General features: G+C 38.9%; 1 protein-coding gene across 1 annotated transcript in view; it reads left to right on the forward strand.

The window, feature by feature from the left end:
• fat3b (FAT atypical cadherin 3b) overlaps positions 1 to 21,034 on the forward strand; it is a 102,766-nt gene that overhangs the window by 14,021 nt on the left and 67,711 nt on the right. The window contains exons 3-4 of the mRNA XM_072659515.1: positions 6,581 to 6,898; positions 19,722 to 19,783. Coding sequence (XP_072515616.1) covers positions 6,581 to 6,898; positions 19,722 to 19,783 — 380 coding nt within the window. The remainder of the gene's footprint in view (positions 1 to 6,580; positions 6,899 to 19,721; positions 19,784 to 21,034) is intronic.

Below are 21,034 nucleotides of genomic sequence, written 5' to 3' on the forward strand. Positions count from 1 at the left end.
TTAGAACATGGTTAGAGAGGATGTTAGATGAGCCGGTCTTATTTGCACCTTAGACATTTACTTTGGTTTGCTCTTGATTGCTGAAGTGGGTGGTATCACCATGACCAGTTTCAAATAGTGCAGAAAGAAGGTCGTAGATGCATATGAGTCTGGGAAAAGTTTTAAAAAGATCTCATAACACTTAAAAATCAGCCATTCCACTGTATAAAACCAACAATGAACTAGTGAATCAACTGCCAATGTGGCCAGATCAGGCCGTCCTAGCAAGTTAAGCTCAACACAGACCACAAGATGCGTACAGATGTCTCCAACAAAACTATATCATATGTTATCACAAGACCTACAGGTAGCTCTTATCACAGATGATGTCAAAGTACAGCATCTAACATTAAAAAGCAACTCCACAAGTTAGATTTTTTGGGGAGCTGTGCAAAGAAGAAACCCTTGGTGTCCATAAAAACAGGCATTTTAAGCATTTAAGTAGTAATAAATGCGGGGTGTCTTAATCTTCCCTCACAATAAAACTGCATTATTATTGATTACATTTCATGATATTTCATGATATTAAATGATATTTAAAACACACTTCTGCAGTTTCATTGGTTTAGTTATATTAACTTCAGCTCTCTATATTGTTCAAATGAAGATAAATGTCCATATATTTAAATATTTTGTTCACACTGTATATCTTGTACATAAGCTTTGCTTATTATGGGTCTACATTTTCCAAACGATCCCAATTTATTTTACTTGACTATTTGCCAACATCAGTTTATCCCTCAGTTTATTCCTTAGGAAGATTCTCTCTACAGATATCTGTAGAAACACTGAAAACGAGTCTCCTGAAAAGAACAAAAGCTGTAATAAAGGTAAAGGGTGGACATATTAAATACTGAAAACTGTGGTCTAGTACCTGAACTGTACAGTATATTCATGACCTGTTTTGATTGGCTACTCTGTATTTTGCAATTCTGTAGTCATTCAGTTTTTTTGCATACACACTTTCCTCAGATTGACCATGGCTTGTTAATTTCCCATTAAAAACCTTCTGATACTGCCAAGTTAACTTAAGTTTAATAGTCTATTATAAAATGAGTATCTAAACAGATATTCATGGTTTATACAATAGTTATATCTATAACTACCCAGTCGAATTACATGAAAATAATTCTATCCATGTAGTTATCTCATAACAAGCTTGCTTTTATTGTTCTTTTTGGTGGCCTAAAGGTTAAAAACATGATAAGTCTGAAAATGAAAACCTCCTGCAACCATTGTGAACCCTTTCTTTACTGCCATTATACCCATCAGTGCTGTTGTTGCTCAGTATGATACCAAAGCAGCTCCAGCACACCAGAGCATTTAATCTCAAAGATCTCTGAGGTTATCAGCAACAGTAGCTTGGTAAAACTACCCACATGCAGTCATCAGTTCGTGGTTTGTCCCTCCTCGGATCACTGTCAGCAGGTATTCCGCACTGCTGATCCTGAGAACCATACAGATTCCTTTACCATCTAACATGTCTGTTATTCACTTCATCTGTGGTGGTCATAATGTTTTGGTTCAGTGGTATCTTCTAAAGCAGGGGTGGGCAACAGGGGCCAGAGTCCAGCACATTTTGGGAACTTCTCTGCTCCATCAGACCTACAAGTGTTCTTGAGCAGGAATTTGACAAAACCGTGCTGCAATCGGGCCCCTTTAGGACAGAAAATGCCCACCCCTGTTCTAAAGGGCCAATTTCATTAAAAACCAACTGTTCATTTAACAACACACCAACATCAGATACACAACCTTTAACAATCAGTCAATGTCAGGTATAGAGAGACACAGTCCACTGAGGTTATGATGACAGGATATAGGTCTATGATGGAAAGTTCTTTAGTGCAATGGCTAAATTGCAGTGTTACAGCGAAGCTGACCAGGTCAAATGTTTACCATGTAGCACAAACATGAGGTCTGGTTCAGACCTTGGTCTGGACTGTCAGGGCACTGTAACAGAAACAGACTGTGTAGTCTGAAGATTTTTGAAGAAGTTTTTGGTGTGTAACCCCAGAAAAATGTCATATGGAACTAATGACATTTGCCTTTTGCGAAAAAAAGCCTACTTGTGGGACATAAATGTGGGCTGTAGACCCTTCCGTCACTACTTTATTAAGCTTATTTTGACCATGTTGTTTAGCTGTAAATCAGAAACTATTGGCCAGGTTTTACGACAGGTGTTCTCTAAGGGAAATCAGACTTGAATAAGGCTAAAAGTAAATGGAAGCCTATATTTGGGTAAAAGGATGCTCGTTGCTACACTTTAGCATTATGTCACATTATGTTTTATGTTGTTTTCAACATCTTTTTGTCATTCGTTTTGGTGGTTACAAAAACCATCAATTATTAACAGGACTTTGTTTCCATATGTGGATTTGAAACTAATGGCATATAATTGAGACATGAGATCAATGAGATCAAACGTTATGCTTAAAAAGTATAGCAAACTCTTTCATTTTCAAAAAGTAAGAAGTTACAATTTCTGGTGGTAAATTTTCAAATCGATGTTCATAGGAACTGTAGTACATGATCCAAAGAGGTGTCACTGCAAGTGAAGGAGACCATCATTAGGATCCATATCATACCCTCTGTCAAACATGGTGGAGGCACTGTTATGGCTGCCAATGGAACTGGGCTTTATTGGTGATATGACTGCTGGTAGAAGTAGCAGCATAATTTCCAAAGTGTTTAGAGTTAGACTTTCTGCTGATATTCTGTCAAATGCTGCAAATCAGGCTGGATAGGATGGTAAGGATGTCCTTACTCGACTGTTTTGCCAAGGTTACAACAGACATTCTGGAATAGTGGGAAAAGGAGCTGTCTTTAATGTAAACAGTCAAAATCAGCACTATGGCCTTTCTAGGTAGAAAAACTCAGCTTTGTAATATTAATCTCATAAAAATGTCAGAGTAATATGCACACTAAGATGGTTAAAGTCAAAAATCTGTAGATACTGGAGGTTTACTTTGTGAAAGCTGTTGCATCTTAAACATTAAAAACAGTATTAGAAAGCAATGCCTGTCTTGGTAATTCTAGTATTAATGCTATAATACTTGATATGATACTCTAATACTGCTTTACATAAATATCACATAATGATTATATCACAATTATACCAAGTTACATTATATTACATTACATCACATTAATACCAAGAGGATGAAAATGGGAGATGACAGTTTTCCAAGAGGGATGATTCTATTTATGACCAGGGGATAGTGTGCCCTTACATCCCCCAACAAATCGAGCCATGGCAAAAAAAAAGGGGGGGGGGCATGGGGGGTTGGGTGAGGGTTAGGGGCAGATGTCCGATCGACCGCGCCTGGTGCAACACAGCACAGCACCGCCCTGAACTGGGTCACTCTGTCAACAGCGCGACACTTCAGCAGCGCTCATATTTACATGTGGTGAAGTGGCGCAGCATCTAAGGGCCCTAATCACAGAACGGCAGAGGCAGCACTTCGGTCAGCAACGATTAGATGTTCTTCGCTGAAGACCTGAAGGTCGTCCGGACGCTGAGAGTGGCGCCGTGGCGCACAAGCCCTGCGGCGAGATGCTTTCCATTCCAGCTGATCTCCTCCAAACTTAGCGGTGTAACAGGCTGCGCCACGTCCAATCCGTCAGCTTGGATCGGACGCCGTCCGCTCAGAAATCTTGTCCATTCAGCAGCGGGTCACCTCCCTGGCACAGTATCACCCCTTCAGAGGTGAAAAAACACACCAAAGGCCCTAGCGAGTAAAACCCATTTATTATGTACACGCTTCTGTGTGTGTGCATGGCCCATTATCCCAAATTCAATAATTTATTAGAGATCTTTTATTTATTTTTTAATTTCTTTCTTTTTTTTCCTGAGACTTTAATTCACAGCTTTCATGCTTTACAGGAAATGGCGCGATAGTGTGAGAGCGCCGGTCTGCTGTAAAGAGCTGCAAAGTGAGCAATTTTCTTCCCATTGCTGGAGGTTGTTTTCAGTAGCCTGGTGGTTGGGTAAATTTCCCCAGAGAAAGTGCTCTGAGAAATTTCACATTTTTTTTCCAGACAGGCCAGTGCAGTGCTGGGAATAAAACACAAGGCTTTAGTTGGTTTTGTTGCAGCGAGGGTGTTTCGGTAAATCCACACACTCCTATCCCCCAAAATCTAAAGCGTATTAGTATGTCAAGAAGTGTGATTTATTGTTTGAGCTTCTTCTTTTGACGTGCTAACAGATTGAGAAGCGGTAACAGATAGCTTGAATTATGAAGACCTGAATGAAAAACTCTCTGTTGTTGTTTCCCAGTTGATTACAGAACTGACAGAAATGCACACCTAAAAATTCATTTACAAAACCCTGTGTAACAGCTGCCAAAACCTAAATAATAAACCCTCCAAATCTGTATCAAACAGATGACAGTACTCTGGATAGAACATTTTTAACGTTGACTGCATTTTCATTATTTCAGGTGCTTCGTCCTGTGATGAGCAGTAGAAGACAGGCCTGCTCTTTTTAACTGCATACATTTGGTAACTCACAAACTTATAAGCAAATTAGAATTGCAGACCTTTTGGGTCTAGCAATTTGGGTCTAGCATGACATGCCAACATGGTTAAAAGTAAATGGAAGACAGTATTTGGGTCCAGCTTGACAATCTAACATGGCTAACAATGAATGGACTCCAGTTGCCACACTTTAGCATTACGTCACAATGCTAATTTGTGCCGGTTTGGTTTCCTATATTGTTTTTAACATCTTTTATTATTTATAATTTACTCAAACAGCTTGAGGGAGTTTGTATGTATGACTGTATGTGAAGAATAAATAATGGTTTATAGCCACATATATATATATATATATATATATATATATATATATATATATATATCATATACATATATAATCTCTCTCTCTCTCTCTCTCTATATATATATATATATATATATATATATAGAGAGAGAGAGAGAGAGAGAGAGGTTTTTGTGACATCACAAAAACAATCAATTAATAACAGCCCTTTGTTTCCATATATGGATTGGTAAACACCCCATTTTCTGTCAAACATGGTGGAGGCACGGTTATGGCATAGGCATGTATAGCTGCCAGTGGAACCGGGCTACTAGTGTTTGTTGGTGATATGACTGCTGGTAGAAGTAGCAGCATAATTTCCAAAGTGTATAGAGTTAGACTTTCTACTCAGTATCTGTCAAATGCTGCAAATCAGATAGGATGGTAAGGATGTCCTTACTCGACTGTTTTGCCAAGGTTACAACAGACATTCTGGAATAGTGGGAAAAGGAGCCGTCTTTAATGTAAACATTCAAAATGAGCACTATGGCCTTTCCAGGTAGAAAAACTCAGATCTTTTTTTGCTTAGTAATAATAAAATGTAATAATAAAATAATAACTTTTTGAAGATCTGAGCGTGAATTCCAAAGCATATAGAGCTATACCTTCTGCTTAGATTCAGTCAAATGCTGGAAATCAGGATGGTGCTTCACCGTACAGATGGATGATGACCCAAAACAAATGAAAGTTGGTAAAAAGCAGAGTCAGTCACCTGACCTCAGTCTAGTTGAGCATGCTTTTCACTTACCAAAGACAACAATATAGCAAAATGACAAAAAAATAAGCAGCAGCTGAAGTCAGCTACACCAACGGCCTTGCGGAGCATCTCAAGGGAGGGTACTCAGTCATTAGCTGCAAAGGATTTACATCCAATTATTAAAAATAATCCTTATTTGTGGTATTATGAAACTTTGTCCAGCCTATTAAGAAAGGGACTGTGCACAAATGTGGCTGTATATTCAAATTATTCATGTTATATTTTTAAACTCCTTTAATTCAAGCTGCAAGTCTTCATTTCAAATCCACTGAGGTGGTGTACAATTACAACAGGAGGTAAAATGATTGACAAAAAATCATCTTATTGTCAAACAACTTGTGAACCTAACTGTACTTTAGTTTGTTTTCTTTCTGAAAACTGATTATTTGTTTAGAAGATTATTTCAGTACCATTTATCATTTGCATTTAGAGCCCTATCCAAAAAACTGGGACCAAAATTACTGAATTAAAAATTGAACTGACATCTTATAGATAACTCAAATACGGTTGAATAAATATATGAACAGTTTCATTCCAAAACACATTTGGTATGAAAAACCTATTTAGAAAATTAATAATTAAAAATTGCATTTTCTTTCTCTAATAACAGCAGAAGCTTTGCTCAGCACTGAAGTGCTATATATGGAATTTCACTTCCAACTTATTTTACTGAAAAATAACAATAGAAAATCAATGGTATTATATGCATTTGGAACAAACCCCATCAAATGTATCATATTGCATTCTGCTATATTATATTATAGTTTTTCATAGAAATTTTAATTTATTATATTAAATAATTGTTTTAATTATTAGGATTTTGCGTTTCTCTATGAGGCCTGGGCTATGTTTCTTCTCTTCTTTATTGGATATTGTCTTCCTTAAGAAAATCATTGTGATTGAGACTTGTTTATGCCCATCTGCAGTCTCAGTCTTTCTGAATCTTCTCATCTGTTCTCGTTTAGGAGTCATCTACACCACCAGTGTTCTGGACTGCGAGACACAGAACTCTTACTGGCTAACTGTCTACGCCACAGACCGAGGAGTGGTGCCACTCTCTGCATCTATTGAAGTTTTTGTCCAGGTGGAGGATGTCAATGATAACGCCCCCTTGACCTCTGACCCTGTCTATCACCCATATGTCATGGAGAACTCACCCAAAGATGTTTCTGTGGTCCGAATCCAAGCCCAGGACCCTGACATCACTTCCTCCACCAACCGCCTCACTTACCGCATCACGGCTGGAAACCCACAGAACTTCTTCACCATCAATTCCAAAACAGGTGAGAGAGGAATGTTGTGGGGATGGCTGACCATTTATGTACCTGGTTTGTCCAAGTGTGGACCTCTGCTGACCATTTCAATGCCTAACGGTCAAGTTAGGACAAACTGCAACCACATATCAGTTTTACAAAGCAGGGTTCTTGGACAAGTTAAGCCAAAAGTGAAGATTGTCCAACAATAATGTCTCATAGTCTACCATACTGTACCAGTTTTAGTGGATGTTTTTTACTCTACATAAGATTATACATCTTCACGTACTGGGCAGGTCTAACTTTTGGCTTAAGTTACCATAGATAACAGAGAACTGAAATCCTGCTTTGAGAAATACCACACAGGAGTGCAATCATAAAGAGTAAAAGTGGATGCTACATTGTCTCCAGCACTGTCCACTCAGTACCTTTTAAGAAATGCCGTAGATACATTCACTATGTTGAAAAGACACTTTGTTGAATTTTGGGAGCAAGACACTGCTACCAAAGCCTGAAACCTACATCATTAGCTCCACCCTTCCTTGTATCCAAAGCTTTGCCCTCCTTGCTAAATGTGAATGCTCACGGGTCGCCCCGCATGGTCGAGTTCACAACTTTCTAGTACACTATAATTCATCAAAAGTACGCATGATATTTTCAAACTGCAGGAAAGACTATTTGAAACTTCAGGAAAGGCTAGAATTCTATGGCCAGACTGTTAAATTGATGAAATGAGACAATGTGTTTTTCTGTGTAAGTCTGAATCCGAAAAATGACAAAAGCTATAACTGATCACATGCCTGTTTAATTATGAATTAATCCCAGGAAAACCTTTCTGATATTTCGGGTCAGGGGTGTTAAAATCATTTGAGGTAATGGTCCGCATTACACACTGTCTAGTTTCGAAAGGGGCTGCACTGATTTCTTTTGGAAAACCCGACACTGTGTCCACTTCTTTCATTTGCTAATGGAGATTTAAATATCATTTGCACATTTTGGCTAAAGTGACATCAGTGAACAGTGACTGACAAATGACAGACTTTCTCTGACTGAGAAGACAACCAGACCGATGACTGACTGAGCTCCATATTCAGCCTCTGTACTATAATATCATTTAGAATATAATTACAGGCACCAATAAACCCATTCATGAACAGAGTCAGTGTTAAGTGTGTGTTTTAACTCTGCAGAATTCACACAGTGCTAGCTAACACTTAGTGTGGCAGCAGGAAAAAAAATGCTGTGACACAACCTGCAACACATAATAAAAAATCTCGCTGGATTAATGAGCACCTCAAGTTCACAGTTTGAGAGTTCAGCCCTTTCCCTGAAATTAAGATTCTGATTGCTTCTGCCTCTGAGTTTGACCAGAGGTGTAATAAATAAGGAGACTGGCAACTGGCTGAAAACGAATGGGAGTTCTTGTGATGCTCAACATGCCGTCTGTTTCCGTATCAATGACGAATAAATAAATGAAGATTCTGATGATGGTTTTGCATCTGGGTTTGACCCACCTCCAGCTGAAATTCTCAGCCCTGAGATTCTCTGTCCTGCTGTGGAGTTTGACTCGCTCCCTGTTTGTCAGTGTGAGTGTAGTTTAGGGAGGGTGGATCTACATTTGCTTGGCTGGATTAGAACTTTTATCGGGCCATAAGTTTGACACGCCTGTTTTAGGTCATTAGACCCATACCACAGCGGTAATGGTATATAGGTACATTTGGTTTTAACACACGTTTAGTGTGCTTGTAAGGAAAGGAGTCTACTTTGTATGTGGTGAAACTAAATACACTATAGGGACAAAAGTATTGGGACGCCTGCTCATTCATTGTTTTTTTTTCTGAAATCAAGGGCATTGCTTTTGTTGTTGGAGTAACTGTCTACACTGTCCAGGGAAAGAGATTTTGGAGCACTGCTGTGAGAATATGATTACATTCAGCAACGAAAGCGTTGGATGATCACTACCACAACTCATCCTAATCTCTACAGCTCCTCCCAAAAGTATTGGATGCAGAGAACACAGTTTTACTGCTCCACAGCTCAATGCTGGGGGCTGTACACCCTCTAGCCCGCACCTGGCATTAAGCATGGTGCCAATAGGTTCATGTTTATCTGCTCCAGAGACTCCTATTCTATTGACAGTACTTGCATTAGAAGGGGTGTCCACAATCATTTGGGCTCAGATTGATGTTGTATTGTAGTGGAGTTCTGCATGATTTATTGATTCCACTGTTAGTTTCTAATTGCTTTGTTATTTAATGTGATGCATTTAGGCCTTCACTTCTGTTTATGAAGTCCTAACCAATGGGAGAGCTTAGCATCCACCTGGATACTACGAAGAAACAAAATTCTGATTGGGCAGTTTTCTGCTTAGCATCAAGAATTGTGGCCTTTTGTTGCTAACCAAAATTAAAAAAAGACTAGTATTTTAGTAATTTTTGCAGAATATAAATACAAGTATGATTTTTGAATTTACAAAGGTTTACAGAACTTTTAGAGAAGTTACAGACAAATGTATTTTTAAATTTAACTTTAGAATTTCAATTCTCTGAAGGCCTATAAGGCCCTGATGGCCACTGTACCATGTAGAACCCTTTGTATGAAGTGCTGGTGAGCACATCACTTCCGTGGATAGAGGATTGTGGCCAGTGGCGGCTGCATGGGAGATCTGTGCTAACAGCTATTGATCCACACGTTTCTGTGGGCCTTCGCTAGCTGACTAGTAATCACCTTCTGCGTCAGAACATTGTCTGATCATCTATCAACTGCCAAACTAACCCACAGGCACACACACACACTCACCCACACATCGTATGGAGTCCAATATGTTACTGTCCCTCTATGCTGCTGAAGCTTATTATGCATCCCCGAATGCGCCCACTCTTCACTGCATATGTCATGAGTCATGGGCGATCAGCGGGTTCAGTTTAATGAAATAATTAAACACTGGTTGCGTCCGCTGGGAGAGCCTAATAGAGTAAGCAAAAGCCCTGGGCTACAGTGTCAGATCACATACTTTCACATAACGTTAGTGTAACAAATTACAAAACACAGTGTGACACCATTGCTGTGTGTGTGTGTGTAAATGTGTGTTTGAGAAGCTTAGAACAATACAAAGCAGTATGATGAGTCCAAGACACTATGGGCCTTGGGGGTTTTGGGGGGTCCTTCAGGTCAAAGATCCTGTTGATTTAACCTTCCTATTATGTTTAACTGTAAGGAACAGCAGTGATGATGCTGGGTCAGATTGACCCTTTACATGTTTAACCATCTGAAAGTAGTTTTCTCCGTAAACATAATATAGAGTTTAATTAACAAACAACTATTTTATGATTTATCGATTACTGCTGCAAATAATTGATTATTCTTATGTTAAGAGTAAAAAAAAATGTTTTTCATTTTGTAGTATTTCTCTTGGTCTAATAAAAAAAGTAAAGATCAGCTGCCAGATTCTCATTATGTCAAAAAGTAAAAAACGTTTTTATCCGACAGCAAGAATGTGCTAATAAACAGTGAAGACAATAAATAAGTTTAGAATTTTAACTTTCTTGCTGATAAAGATAAATAAAACTCAAAAAATATTTTTCCTGTCAAAGCCAAGAATATGCAAAGTAGCAGCAATTTCGTATAAATAAATTTATATCTGTATGAATATAAACAAAACTATATTAGTTTCCTCTTATTTTTTGGATCAAAAAAAGAAAAAAGGGAGACAAATGGTGAGAGTAGTTTTAGATTTCAGTTTGAAAGTATTTTGTGTTACTGCTTCGTTAGTATTCGTGACACTGTTTGGCTGGAGCCACAATATCGCAATTCACCTCCATTTACAGCATAACCAACAAGTTGATTGGCTAGTTTTGTTTCATGGACGGGACTTTATCTGTAACCAGAATGTTCAGTGATACAAGAACTCTCTTTTATATTTCAACCAGTAACTGTCTCCTGATTTATAACGTCTCTAGGTTCACTTACTTGAAATACCTTTTTATGCTCAGCCTGTATCCATAAGATACTCCAACGCCTCACGCTAGTATAACTCTGCTCTCCACTGACACACCAGATTAATATCACTGCAGATGTGGCTGTGTTGCTTAATAGCTCCGTAGCGGTTTAATCCACACTTTTCACTGCAACTCTGCGTCCAGACTGAGGTAATTATTACAGTTAAAAGTAGCAGTGGCAGTAAAACTGTATTCCACACCGGTTAAACTTTGGCTTTTAATCTGTGGTTCATTTGGTCGTTGATTCTAGGTGACTAAGCTGATTAGTCATTGCACCCGAAGTTAACATCAATTCAATCAACAGGTGTGCAAATGCACACACAGCTTGTATTGCTAATTGAAGCAGATAAGCAGGGAGCAGATAAACGTGAACCTATTGAGCCCAAATAATACCAGTACTTTTGGCATGAATTGGGGATGACCTCACTAATGTTCTTGTCACAACCTAGCAGGATGAAGTCTTTTTACCCCTGATTTTGAAAGAAACAGTGAATGAGCAAGTGTCTCAATACTATTACTATAACTAAGTTTTGTCCATATAGTGTATTTTTTTATCTTCCATTCTCACTTATGGGTTAATTTGAGCTGCAGCATAATAGAAGGGTTATAAGAAACATTTGTCATAAGCTGTGAATGACTGTGTGGACGTTGCCTCTGTTTAGGAGAAAGTCCTGCTCTTGAACAAAGCCATGATAGAGCAAAACACTTCAGCTTCTTCACAGCAAAGAAACAATAAACAAATAAATAAAAAATTAAAGAATAAATAACTAATAAGAAAAAAATCAAGCACTAGACGGCAGATACATGCACTTTTGTAATCTGCTCTTTACACTGCTTTGAAATATTAATGGGGTAAAATATTGCAATTATCTTTGATCAGTGGGTTTTGGAGATTTGTCTAGAACTGTGCTGTCTAAATAAATCTTTGCTGTTGTCACTTACAGCGCAGAGCTAAGAACTAAGAGCTAAAAGCATGATGGCTTTTACTATGGCGATAATACATAGTAGACACGAAAGACAAATGGGACTGTAAGCACTGATGACTGTAGAGTTGGTTTCAGTGCCTGGAAATTAACCCTCTGTTAACACTATGCATTAGGGTGCTTTCACACCTACTTTGTTTGGTCCTATAGATAGAAGGATCAATCAGCTATGTTTCAGTGTGGGCCGATTTTCAGCCCAAATGTATGATCTGCAATCGGCTGATCATTAAGCCAATCCTGTTCTGGTCATATCATAAAATCCATATTTTGCAGTTTGCTGCAGCTCTGTGCGACAACGCACTTCCTTATTCAGCCGCTTCATGGCGACCTCACATGTCACGGCTGCAGAAACCTATTAAAGCCAGTGTTGAAATCCGTGTGCGGCAGTTATTTTCCATATCTGAGTCAAAGCAAAGTAAAGACTTTTACCACCACTTCAGAGTACATGACTCAGCCCAGTACAGTGAGTATCAGCACTACCATCAAACACAGCTAATGACATGTTGAGCTCCACAGTGCAGTTCTGCAGGGGAATTCACAGGCTCTCGCAGCTGGTGTTCGGAGTCCAACAGCGGTTTTTAAGTGTGGATGATTCCACAAAGCAAAAGATATAATTTTTTATCTTGAGCAACACTGCAGGAACATTACAGAAAGCCTGCATGGTGATGCCTTGCCAATTAGAAACATGTAAAAAATGAATGTGGTGTTCAGCCCTATCCTTGATGGGTATCTTCGGTCAGGCGATTGTGTTGAAAGAAGATTGACAATTGGTATCGGCCCTAAGAACACTTGTCAGGCCACCTCTAGTTTGTTCTGAACTGAAATAGAAGGTGTGCGAGATGCCTCACATTACAGTCTAGATCAAAAGACCAACATTTGGTTTGACCACAAGAGGTGGTCTCAGACTTCTCAGACTCAAACAGAACCATGGTTCAGTTTATTTGCAGTGTAAGATAACTTTTTTGGACAGTTCGGACTTTTGTACCAATTACAGGAAGTTGAGGCAGGCTATCCTCACCCATTAAACAAGAGAAGTAAAACAAAAAGGAAAGGAAGTACAAATGAGCCACATTAGCATCTGGGGGGGCGACAATATAATTGTTGCATGACGAGCGTGTTCATTTGGCGAATTCTGACTAGTCTCGAGGACTGCGCTTGATGATGGTGTTGCTGGTAGTAATGGCATAGTATTAGCAGTATAGCAGCAACCAAACCAATCTGTTCATTAGTTTTTCTCTGGGAAAGGCTACCAGCCGAATTGACAACATGCCAGACATGTCAGACACACATCTTTCACAAACCAATCAGTGTCAAGACAAGACAAGACAACCATACTCCTCATTTGTGTTGGACATAGATGGAATTTGGCTTCCGCCGTTAACCCACTGGTGCCGGGAACATACACACTAGTGAGCAAACACACACAGTAACACAAAGAGCAATCGCTGTGGCGCCCGAGGAGCAGAGAGGGTGAAGGGCCTTGCTCAAGGGCCCATCAGTGGCAGCTTGCCGAGCCTGTCATCAATAGCCCGAAGCTCTAACCTAAGCTGAGCCTCCACTGCCCGAATGCTATGTTTAACTGTAAGGAACAGCAGTGATAGTCCTGGGTCAAACCGGGATGTTGGTGTATCATGCAAAGTTCTTTAGCTAAACTGCAGTGTGAAACCAAATCTAGCCGGATCAAATATATATGATGTAACAAAAACATGAACCTCAGCTCGGACCTTGGTCCATACTTTCAGGTGTGAAAACGTGCTTAGAAATGGCCAAAATACATTCTTGGTTTTGGAGTAATAAGAAGTAAACACAACTCCTGCAGGAAATTATTTCTTTATTTATTTCGTCTGCAACTATTAATGAACAGTTACATTTGCATTTGACAAACCTAAAAACAAGAAGGCAAAAAAACACCCCCTTTGGCGGATATCACAGCATGCAATCTCATTTTGTAACCTAAGAATCTTTCTGGCCTTGCTTTTTTAAGAATTTTACCCACTCTTCTTTGCAGAACACACTACTTCTATGATGAAGTTATTAAGAATTAAGAAAGCCTGACTTACAATCCCTAAAGATAAAAAGAACAACTTTCCAACTGGTAGACATGGGGATGGGTCAGTTATGCTTTGAGGGGGAAGGGGGTTGTTGGATCTATTAAATATCAACAAATTCTGGAAGCCAATGTGACAGTCAAGAAACTGAAGAGCCTGAAAAAACTGAAAAGAGCCTGGCTTCTACAACAGCACAGTGATCCAAAATATACCTAAAAATCCACTATGTACTGCTTCCCAGTCCCCTGACTTGAATATCATCGAAAATCTGTAGGTAGCTCCTAAGATGTCCGAGGAATAATTCATAGAATTTCATAAATCCTAAATCCCAACAACCACAGACTCCTCTAATCAGCTGGCTGAGGACCTGAAAGTGATGCTTACTAAGTCTATAAAAACATATCAAAATGTTCTCTGCTCGCAATTTCCACTGTCTGAAAAGTCATTAGGGGTTGCCAGAACTTCAGTCGAGGCAAGATCTGAAAGACCAAGAAACGTCTCTGAGAGAACTGATTGTATGCTGGCTAGAAAAGCAAAGCAAACTCCTATATGGTGGCAGATGTTCAGCCGGAAGATTTAGCTGACACAGGATTGGTGGTGCACTGTTCTACTATGCAGTGTTGCTGCACAAACAACAATATCTGGTAGATCCAAAACCAAAATTACATGATCACATTTTAATTACGCAATGAATTACATTTCCATTTAAAAACTGTATTAAGCAAATCTCTAGTCTAAACATTAAATAAATTGGAGTCTAAACATTAAATAAAATGTTAAAAAACATAAAAAGCTGGCACAAAAGTTAAAGGTGATTCAGATCAGAAAGTTTTTTCATCAATTAAGATATCTCCTTGTCATCTTATACAAATCAATATCCATTAATGTAAAAATGATTACATTTAATGAATATTAAATCATACTGCTTTTGTTAACACTACCAATATCTGCAACTTCCTAGGGCTAAAACACATGAAAAACAAAGGCATACAGCGAAACACTCTAGAGGGGCTATAAACAGACAGTGATTATGTGGGCAGCAGACACAGGTGATGAAGGAGAGGAGAGGTAGAGTAGGGACGGGAGCAGCTGGGGGCGTGTGCTGTTACTTTATATAAGCAAGCACACTAACTTCCAGTACATAAGTTGAACCTTTCATGATGGAAGATGATTTATGTATAGTACGATATGACCGTTTGTTCAGTTTTCACTTTTAGACATAATGTGTCAACTGTGTCAAAGATTCACAATACATGGACCAATAGAAATGCTCCAAAATGACCTGGAATTGAATCTTTTCACATTTACTTCCATTGAAAGTGCAGAAGATTTTTTCCATCTCCTGTAAACTTGCCGTTTTGGAGATACAGTGTTTTTGTGTGACGGCTATATTAGGCTTCTGCATGAGGGTTGCAGATCAGTTTGCAGTCATTCCTTAATGTAATGTACTCGTTTCAGTGCATTTGGATTACGTGAGCCGCAGTGCTGACTGCTAGCTCCAAAGCTGGAGTCATATTTTTAATTCCATCAACACATTACGAGTGACATATTCGTGCTTTACAGACTAATGACTGTTGCCGCACAGTCACGGGCAGCTTCAGCTCACACTTTAACTTCACCTCTCTCTCCCTACTTTTTTTGCCTCCCTCTCTCCCTCTCTCTCTGCAGCCTGCGTGTGCATGTGTCGTAGTGATAGTTCGCAGCTGTTCTAATTTGTTTAATTGAGTCTCTCCGGATCAGGGTGTCACACATAGGGGAATAGTGGCCAATTCAGCTGCGCTCTTCCGCTCTTTGTTGCCACGGTAACGGGACGGGGCGACACGGCGGCCCTGGAAAGGTTTGAGTTGGGGGAGGCCATTATACTGTAATCCCATCGCCGAGCCGTCATACTCGCGCAGTGTGACAGTGACTGAGGCATGTGCATTCCAGCCAGAGGCACATGAAAAGGCATTTAGGCATTTAGGCCAGACAGTGCAAGCCTTATTGTTAGCATAAGAAGAAGAAGAAATAATCAATTTCTAAATATAACTGTCTGGCTCTCACACCATACCCCCAAACTAGGACAAAAAGCCACCCTACCTCACTGTTGCCTCATTGACTGGAGCAGACAGGGTTTGGATTCTCTTTAAAGGCTTTCAAACACGGTAACCATTATAGTATGTACTAAAATATATATATATATATATATATATATATATATATATATATATATATATATATATATATATATTTATATATATATAATAGGTAACTTAATCCAAAATATTACTGCAGTCAGGTCCATAAGTATTTGGATAGTGATATTTTTTTGGTAATTTTGCCTCTGTAATTGATTTGAAATGAAGGAAGCAAGATAGGATTGAAGTGTTGACATTCAGATAAAACATAAAGCACCACAGATTTCATTCGTAGGGTGAAGAAAAACCCCTTCACAACATCTGGTCAATTCAAAGACACTCCCAGGGCTTAGCCGACATACCACTGTCAAAGCTTTACAATCAAGAGATGCTTTCCATTAAAATGCAAACCACTGGTAACACTGTACAAGTACAGAGAGGTCAGAATACCCAAGGTTAACTTGAGGATACATAAGGAAAGGAAGGGTTCCTGTTTCGAAGCATACCACATCATCTGTCAAACATGGTGGAGGTACTGTCAAAGCATTGGCATGTATGGCTTCCATTGGAATTGGGTCAATGAATGAAGGATGAAGTCTAATGTGTATAAAGCTGAAGCAAGGGATTGACATTGACAGCAATCAATTGGCATTAAAGTCCACTTACTCTGGAGCCTGTAAAAATGAAGGGACTGTGTGAAAATGACTGTAATTCTAAATCAGTAATGCAATATTTATGTTAAATGCCTTGAATTAAAGCTGAAAGTGTACATGCCAATCACACCTTGATTGCTTTTTTTTCAAATACATTGAAAGGACAAGGAAAACAAAATTACCCCAATGCACCACCCAGTCACACGACAACCTCCACCAATCAGAACTCCTTAATTCATTGTCAGTCATCTTTATAACAATTCAACAAACCTCTAAATACCTTTTTTGTGAAGTATTACCTCAGTTTTGGATTCCTTGTTATGACCACCTTATGCCTCTCATTTTTGTCCTTGCTTTATCTCCTTTTCGACATTCGCTTGTTTTTCGACTAGCCTTTTTGCATTTTCTCATGTTTCTTGTCTAACAACTTCTCTTTTGGATTGCCCCTTTACGAATAAACCTCACGGTTGTCCGTGAGACTCTGATCAGTTCATTCAGAGTCCAATTTAAAGTCAATTTAACAATTTAAGTTTAACTGAACACAAGGCAAAAGTCTATTGCACAGAATGGCATAGGTGACAAATAAATACTTGTGTTATTGCTGTAACAAGGATCATATGAGGGCAAAAAATAAATACCCCCCATAAAAACACGAAAAACAGCCAAGCCTAACAAGCCAGACCTCCATTGGCTGCATAGAATCGTCATAGGCATTGCAACAATGGTGGAGTTTGGGACCAAAATATCTGCTCTTTATTGTGAAAAAGTTTCTGTGGAATAAATTAACATTGAAATTGAAGTTTCATGTGCTATTATTTATGTCACTGCCTAGTAAAATACTCAAGCCTTGCCCTCAGAGCCTAAGATGTAGACCTCATATTTACTAGATTTAAGATGTGAAGGGCCCAGGACCTCATAAACATGGCTTGTGACTAACACTGCGGTAGCAATGCTGGGCAAGGCTGCCGGCTGGTGCCATAGCAATGATAACAATGCTGGGTGAGGATGCTGGCTGACGCAGTAGTGATGCTAATGACGTGATAGCGATGCTAACACTCCAATTGCGATTTTAGGTGATCTGGCAATTACTTTCATTTGAAAAAGACTCACTTGTTATAATCAATCCTTTAGAATGAAATTCTGTTAACAACTTAACAATTTATGTAGAAATTACCCTTTAAGCCTAAATTTACACATAACCTTAATCTCAGTAATTCAAAATATATATTTTTCCATTTTCTTAAAAAGAAAAGATACATGATTTTAAAAAGTGCTTTACAAAGACAGGACCATTGTGTCTGCATTTTTGGTTAGCCTTGTTCCCGCTCGTTTTTCTGTGTGGCACATACACAAACACACACACAAAATATTGAAGACCATTACCGTGTCCACAGTTGTAATTTGGGTCAATTAGTTCGACCCCATTCTCTGTTATTTCATTACCCTTTTATCCTGATGCCTCCAGCCTAAAGGAAAAGTTCAGATTACAGAACTTCTCACTAGTCTGGACCTCTTTGGGCATTGAGGTAGATTTACGATTTTCTGGGGCCCGCATAAGGCTCCAAAAAAACAGCACAGCCAGTCCACTTCATGCCATCTGTGAAATGGGGTTATGCCAGAAACCCCCAGAGCTCCGACGGCTGCTGCCCCCTCCTTTTCCCTGCCTACCCAGCTTCACACACAAGCTAAAACCATGCTGAACCTTGCCACTTTTCCCATGTTCCCATGCCAATTTGGGGCACATCACTGAATTTACTTGTCTATGGCCTAAAGGTTGCTCCTGATTATGCTTTTGTTAGGTTATCTGTTGTAGGCTTCTGTTGAGTTGTAATTCAAGTAATATCTTAGAAAATATCTTAGAATTCACAAAGTTTCCCACTTACATCAAATGTAGTTGTTCAGCCAAGACGCGTTGAGTGTCTGAATCTTGCTATTTTTAGTTTGCCTCTGAAGCTACAAGGTCAATGTAGATAACAGGTAATATAAACGTACTGGCGCTGTGTTACGTACTGTTATAAAAATTGATAAAAGTATATTTTGAAACAGCCGTGATACTTTACACCATGTCACACGATGTCCTAAATCACATAAGCAAGCTTTTTTGAGATTATTTTAAGGTACCAAAGAATGAATTTATTGTTATTTACAGTTGATATACTGTTATTTTGCCTGAAACACACTGTTGTCCCATTTACAGATGGCTCACTAGGCAAAATCATGAGCTCTGCTTTCATTGGCTGGTTTACCTTGCCAAGAGAGCCCATAGCAGCCACATAGCACAGCTTAGCCTAACCTAACCTAAACTACACTATATTCTATATATAAGTATAAATGCTATATTCCTAAGTATAATTCCTCAGTATAACAAGAAAAGTAATGCTGTCCTCTCTGTGTCCTCTCAGTGTCCAGTTAGTAAGGTGTGCTGCTACCCAGCTAAAGAGATCGAAGCAAATAGACCTACTGTTATCTTTTAGCCACTCTAAAAGTGTCAGTGTGCTGGATAGCAACATCAGCCCTTGCTTTGTCTAGTGTTAGCTTTTTAGACGCTCCAAAAGCTACAGCATGCTGAAATACAGCATTGGTCCTTGCTTTGGTCACCTGTTGTTAGCTTTTATGCACTTCAAAGATTCCAGTGCAGCAGATAACAGCATAGGTCTTAGCTTCTGTCATGTAGTGTTAGCTTTTAATCACTCTAAAAGCTACAGCACACTGGATAACAGTAGGCCTGAGCTGTGATTGTGTTAGCTTTTAGCTGTTTGGATTGGTCAGCATTATTGTTTTCAGTCAGAAGAACAGTATGTGACATATATTAATGATGACCTTGTCTTTCACAAGCTAAAAATCTGACTTTTCAGCTTTGGTAGATCACATTCGCTACATGTCAAGTAGATCCAGCAACATTGGTGAACCGACACGTCATTAATAGAGGAAAGTAGAAATGACGGCCAATCGTGGGCCTGCAGAAAAAGATGAACCGACTGGAAAATGTACTGGAATGGTCTGAGGGGTTGGAATATCTTGTCATGTATGATGACATGATTTTGTTTCCTTCAGGTCTCATCACCACAACTTCAAGGAAACTGGACAGAGAGCAGCAGGCCGAGCACTTTTTAGAGGTACTGTGTCTGTTCAGCTGCTCATGAACCCTATCCTATATATACACACAGACCCTCATCCTCAGAGCTCATCACACCACTTAAACTGAATCACCTCGCCTTTAATCACTGGAGGGAAAATGATTTCCTTGCCTAATTTATTGCTGTAATGTAATTAAAGCAGGTTTATTTCTATAAACCAATGAGTTTTATGGCACATTGCACAGATGATGCTATATTTGATAAAACATATAACTGTTTTAATCTACTCAATATATATTAGTTTGACAACACACCAACTGAAATTTGCATTAATGTGGGAAGTCATTAAAACTATTGTGGTGTTCATGTAATGATTGTTAACTATTTTGTTGCTAGGCAACTGTTACATACTTAGGTCACGGATAACGAGCCGTTAGCCCTCTGGGGTCTAAGGGTTTTTTCTCGATAGTTGCATATCTGCTTAAATTCGCCTTTAAAGGCACTTGCATATATGATAACACCCACATGTTTTATATCAAAATGCTCAGAACAATCTCAGCTTTCACTATAATGAGACCCCATGTGACCTAGAGACTCACTGTGTGAAGAGATAATGTTGCCCTCAACCTGAAAAATTGAAAAAGCCCTAAACCTTAGAAATTGACTGATGCAAAAAAATAATAACACAACTTTACTCATGTGGATGATTTGTTTTGGTGCTTGAAATGGGTTTACCAGTCTAAGCTTCTTTCACAGAGCTCTAACCGGAAAAAAACACTATTTACACTATTTACTCTTGTTTGCTCTGTAAATATTTCAGTGTGGTTTTAAGAACTTTTGCCTTGAACATAAAGAAGCTCAGACACTGAAGCTTTAATAGAGAAAAAGCCTCAACTACTCTTTAAGAGGTGAATGAGTCATTGGTCTGGATTACTGGATGAGTTCAGAGAGGAGCAGCTGTGTTAAATATATATAAATATACACTTACCTGAGTGTCCATCAGTCAGTTTCACCCTTTTTTCATGACGTGACTGCGCATTTGTGGATCCCTTACAGGTAAGTGAGAATTTCCACATCATTGAAATCAGATGTAAAAAAGTGTATTACATTACTACGCTTAAGAAAGGCTGTACTTTTGCTCATTTACATGTTGAAAATATTCCTGAAAAATAACCACTTTCTACTTCTTAGATTTTCATTTAGACCCTTAGAGTAAGCTGGAAAAATGGTGCTTTGCATTTACATGATTCAAATGTGTCAAGTGGTTGCAAATGAATGAAATATGTTGCA

The sequence above is a fragment of the Salminus brasiliensis genome, chromosome 16 (genome assembly GCF_030463535.1).
Source record: "Salminus brasiliensis chromosome 16, fSalBra1.hap2, whole genome shotgun sequence".
Classification (NCBI taxonomy): domain Eukaryota; kingdom Metazoa; phylum Chordata; class Actinopteri; order Characiformes; family Bryconidae; genus Salminus; species Salminus brasiliensis.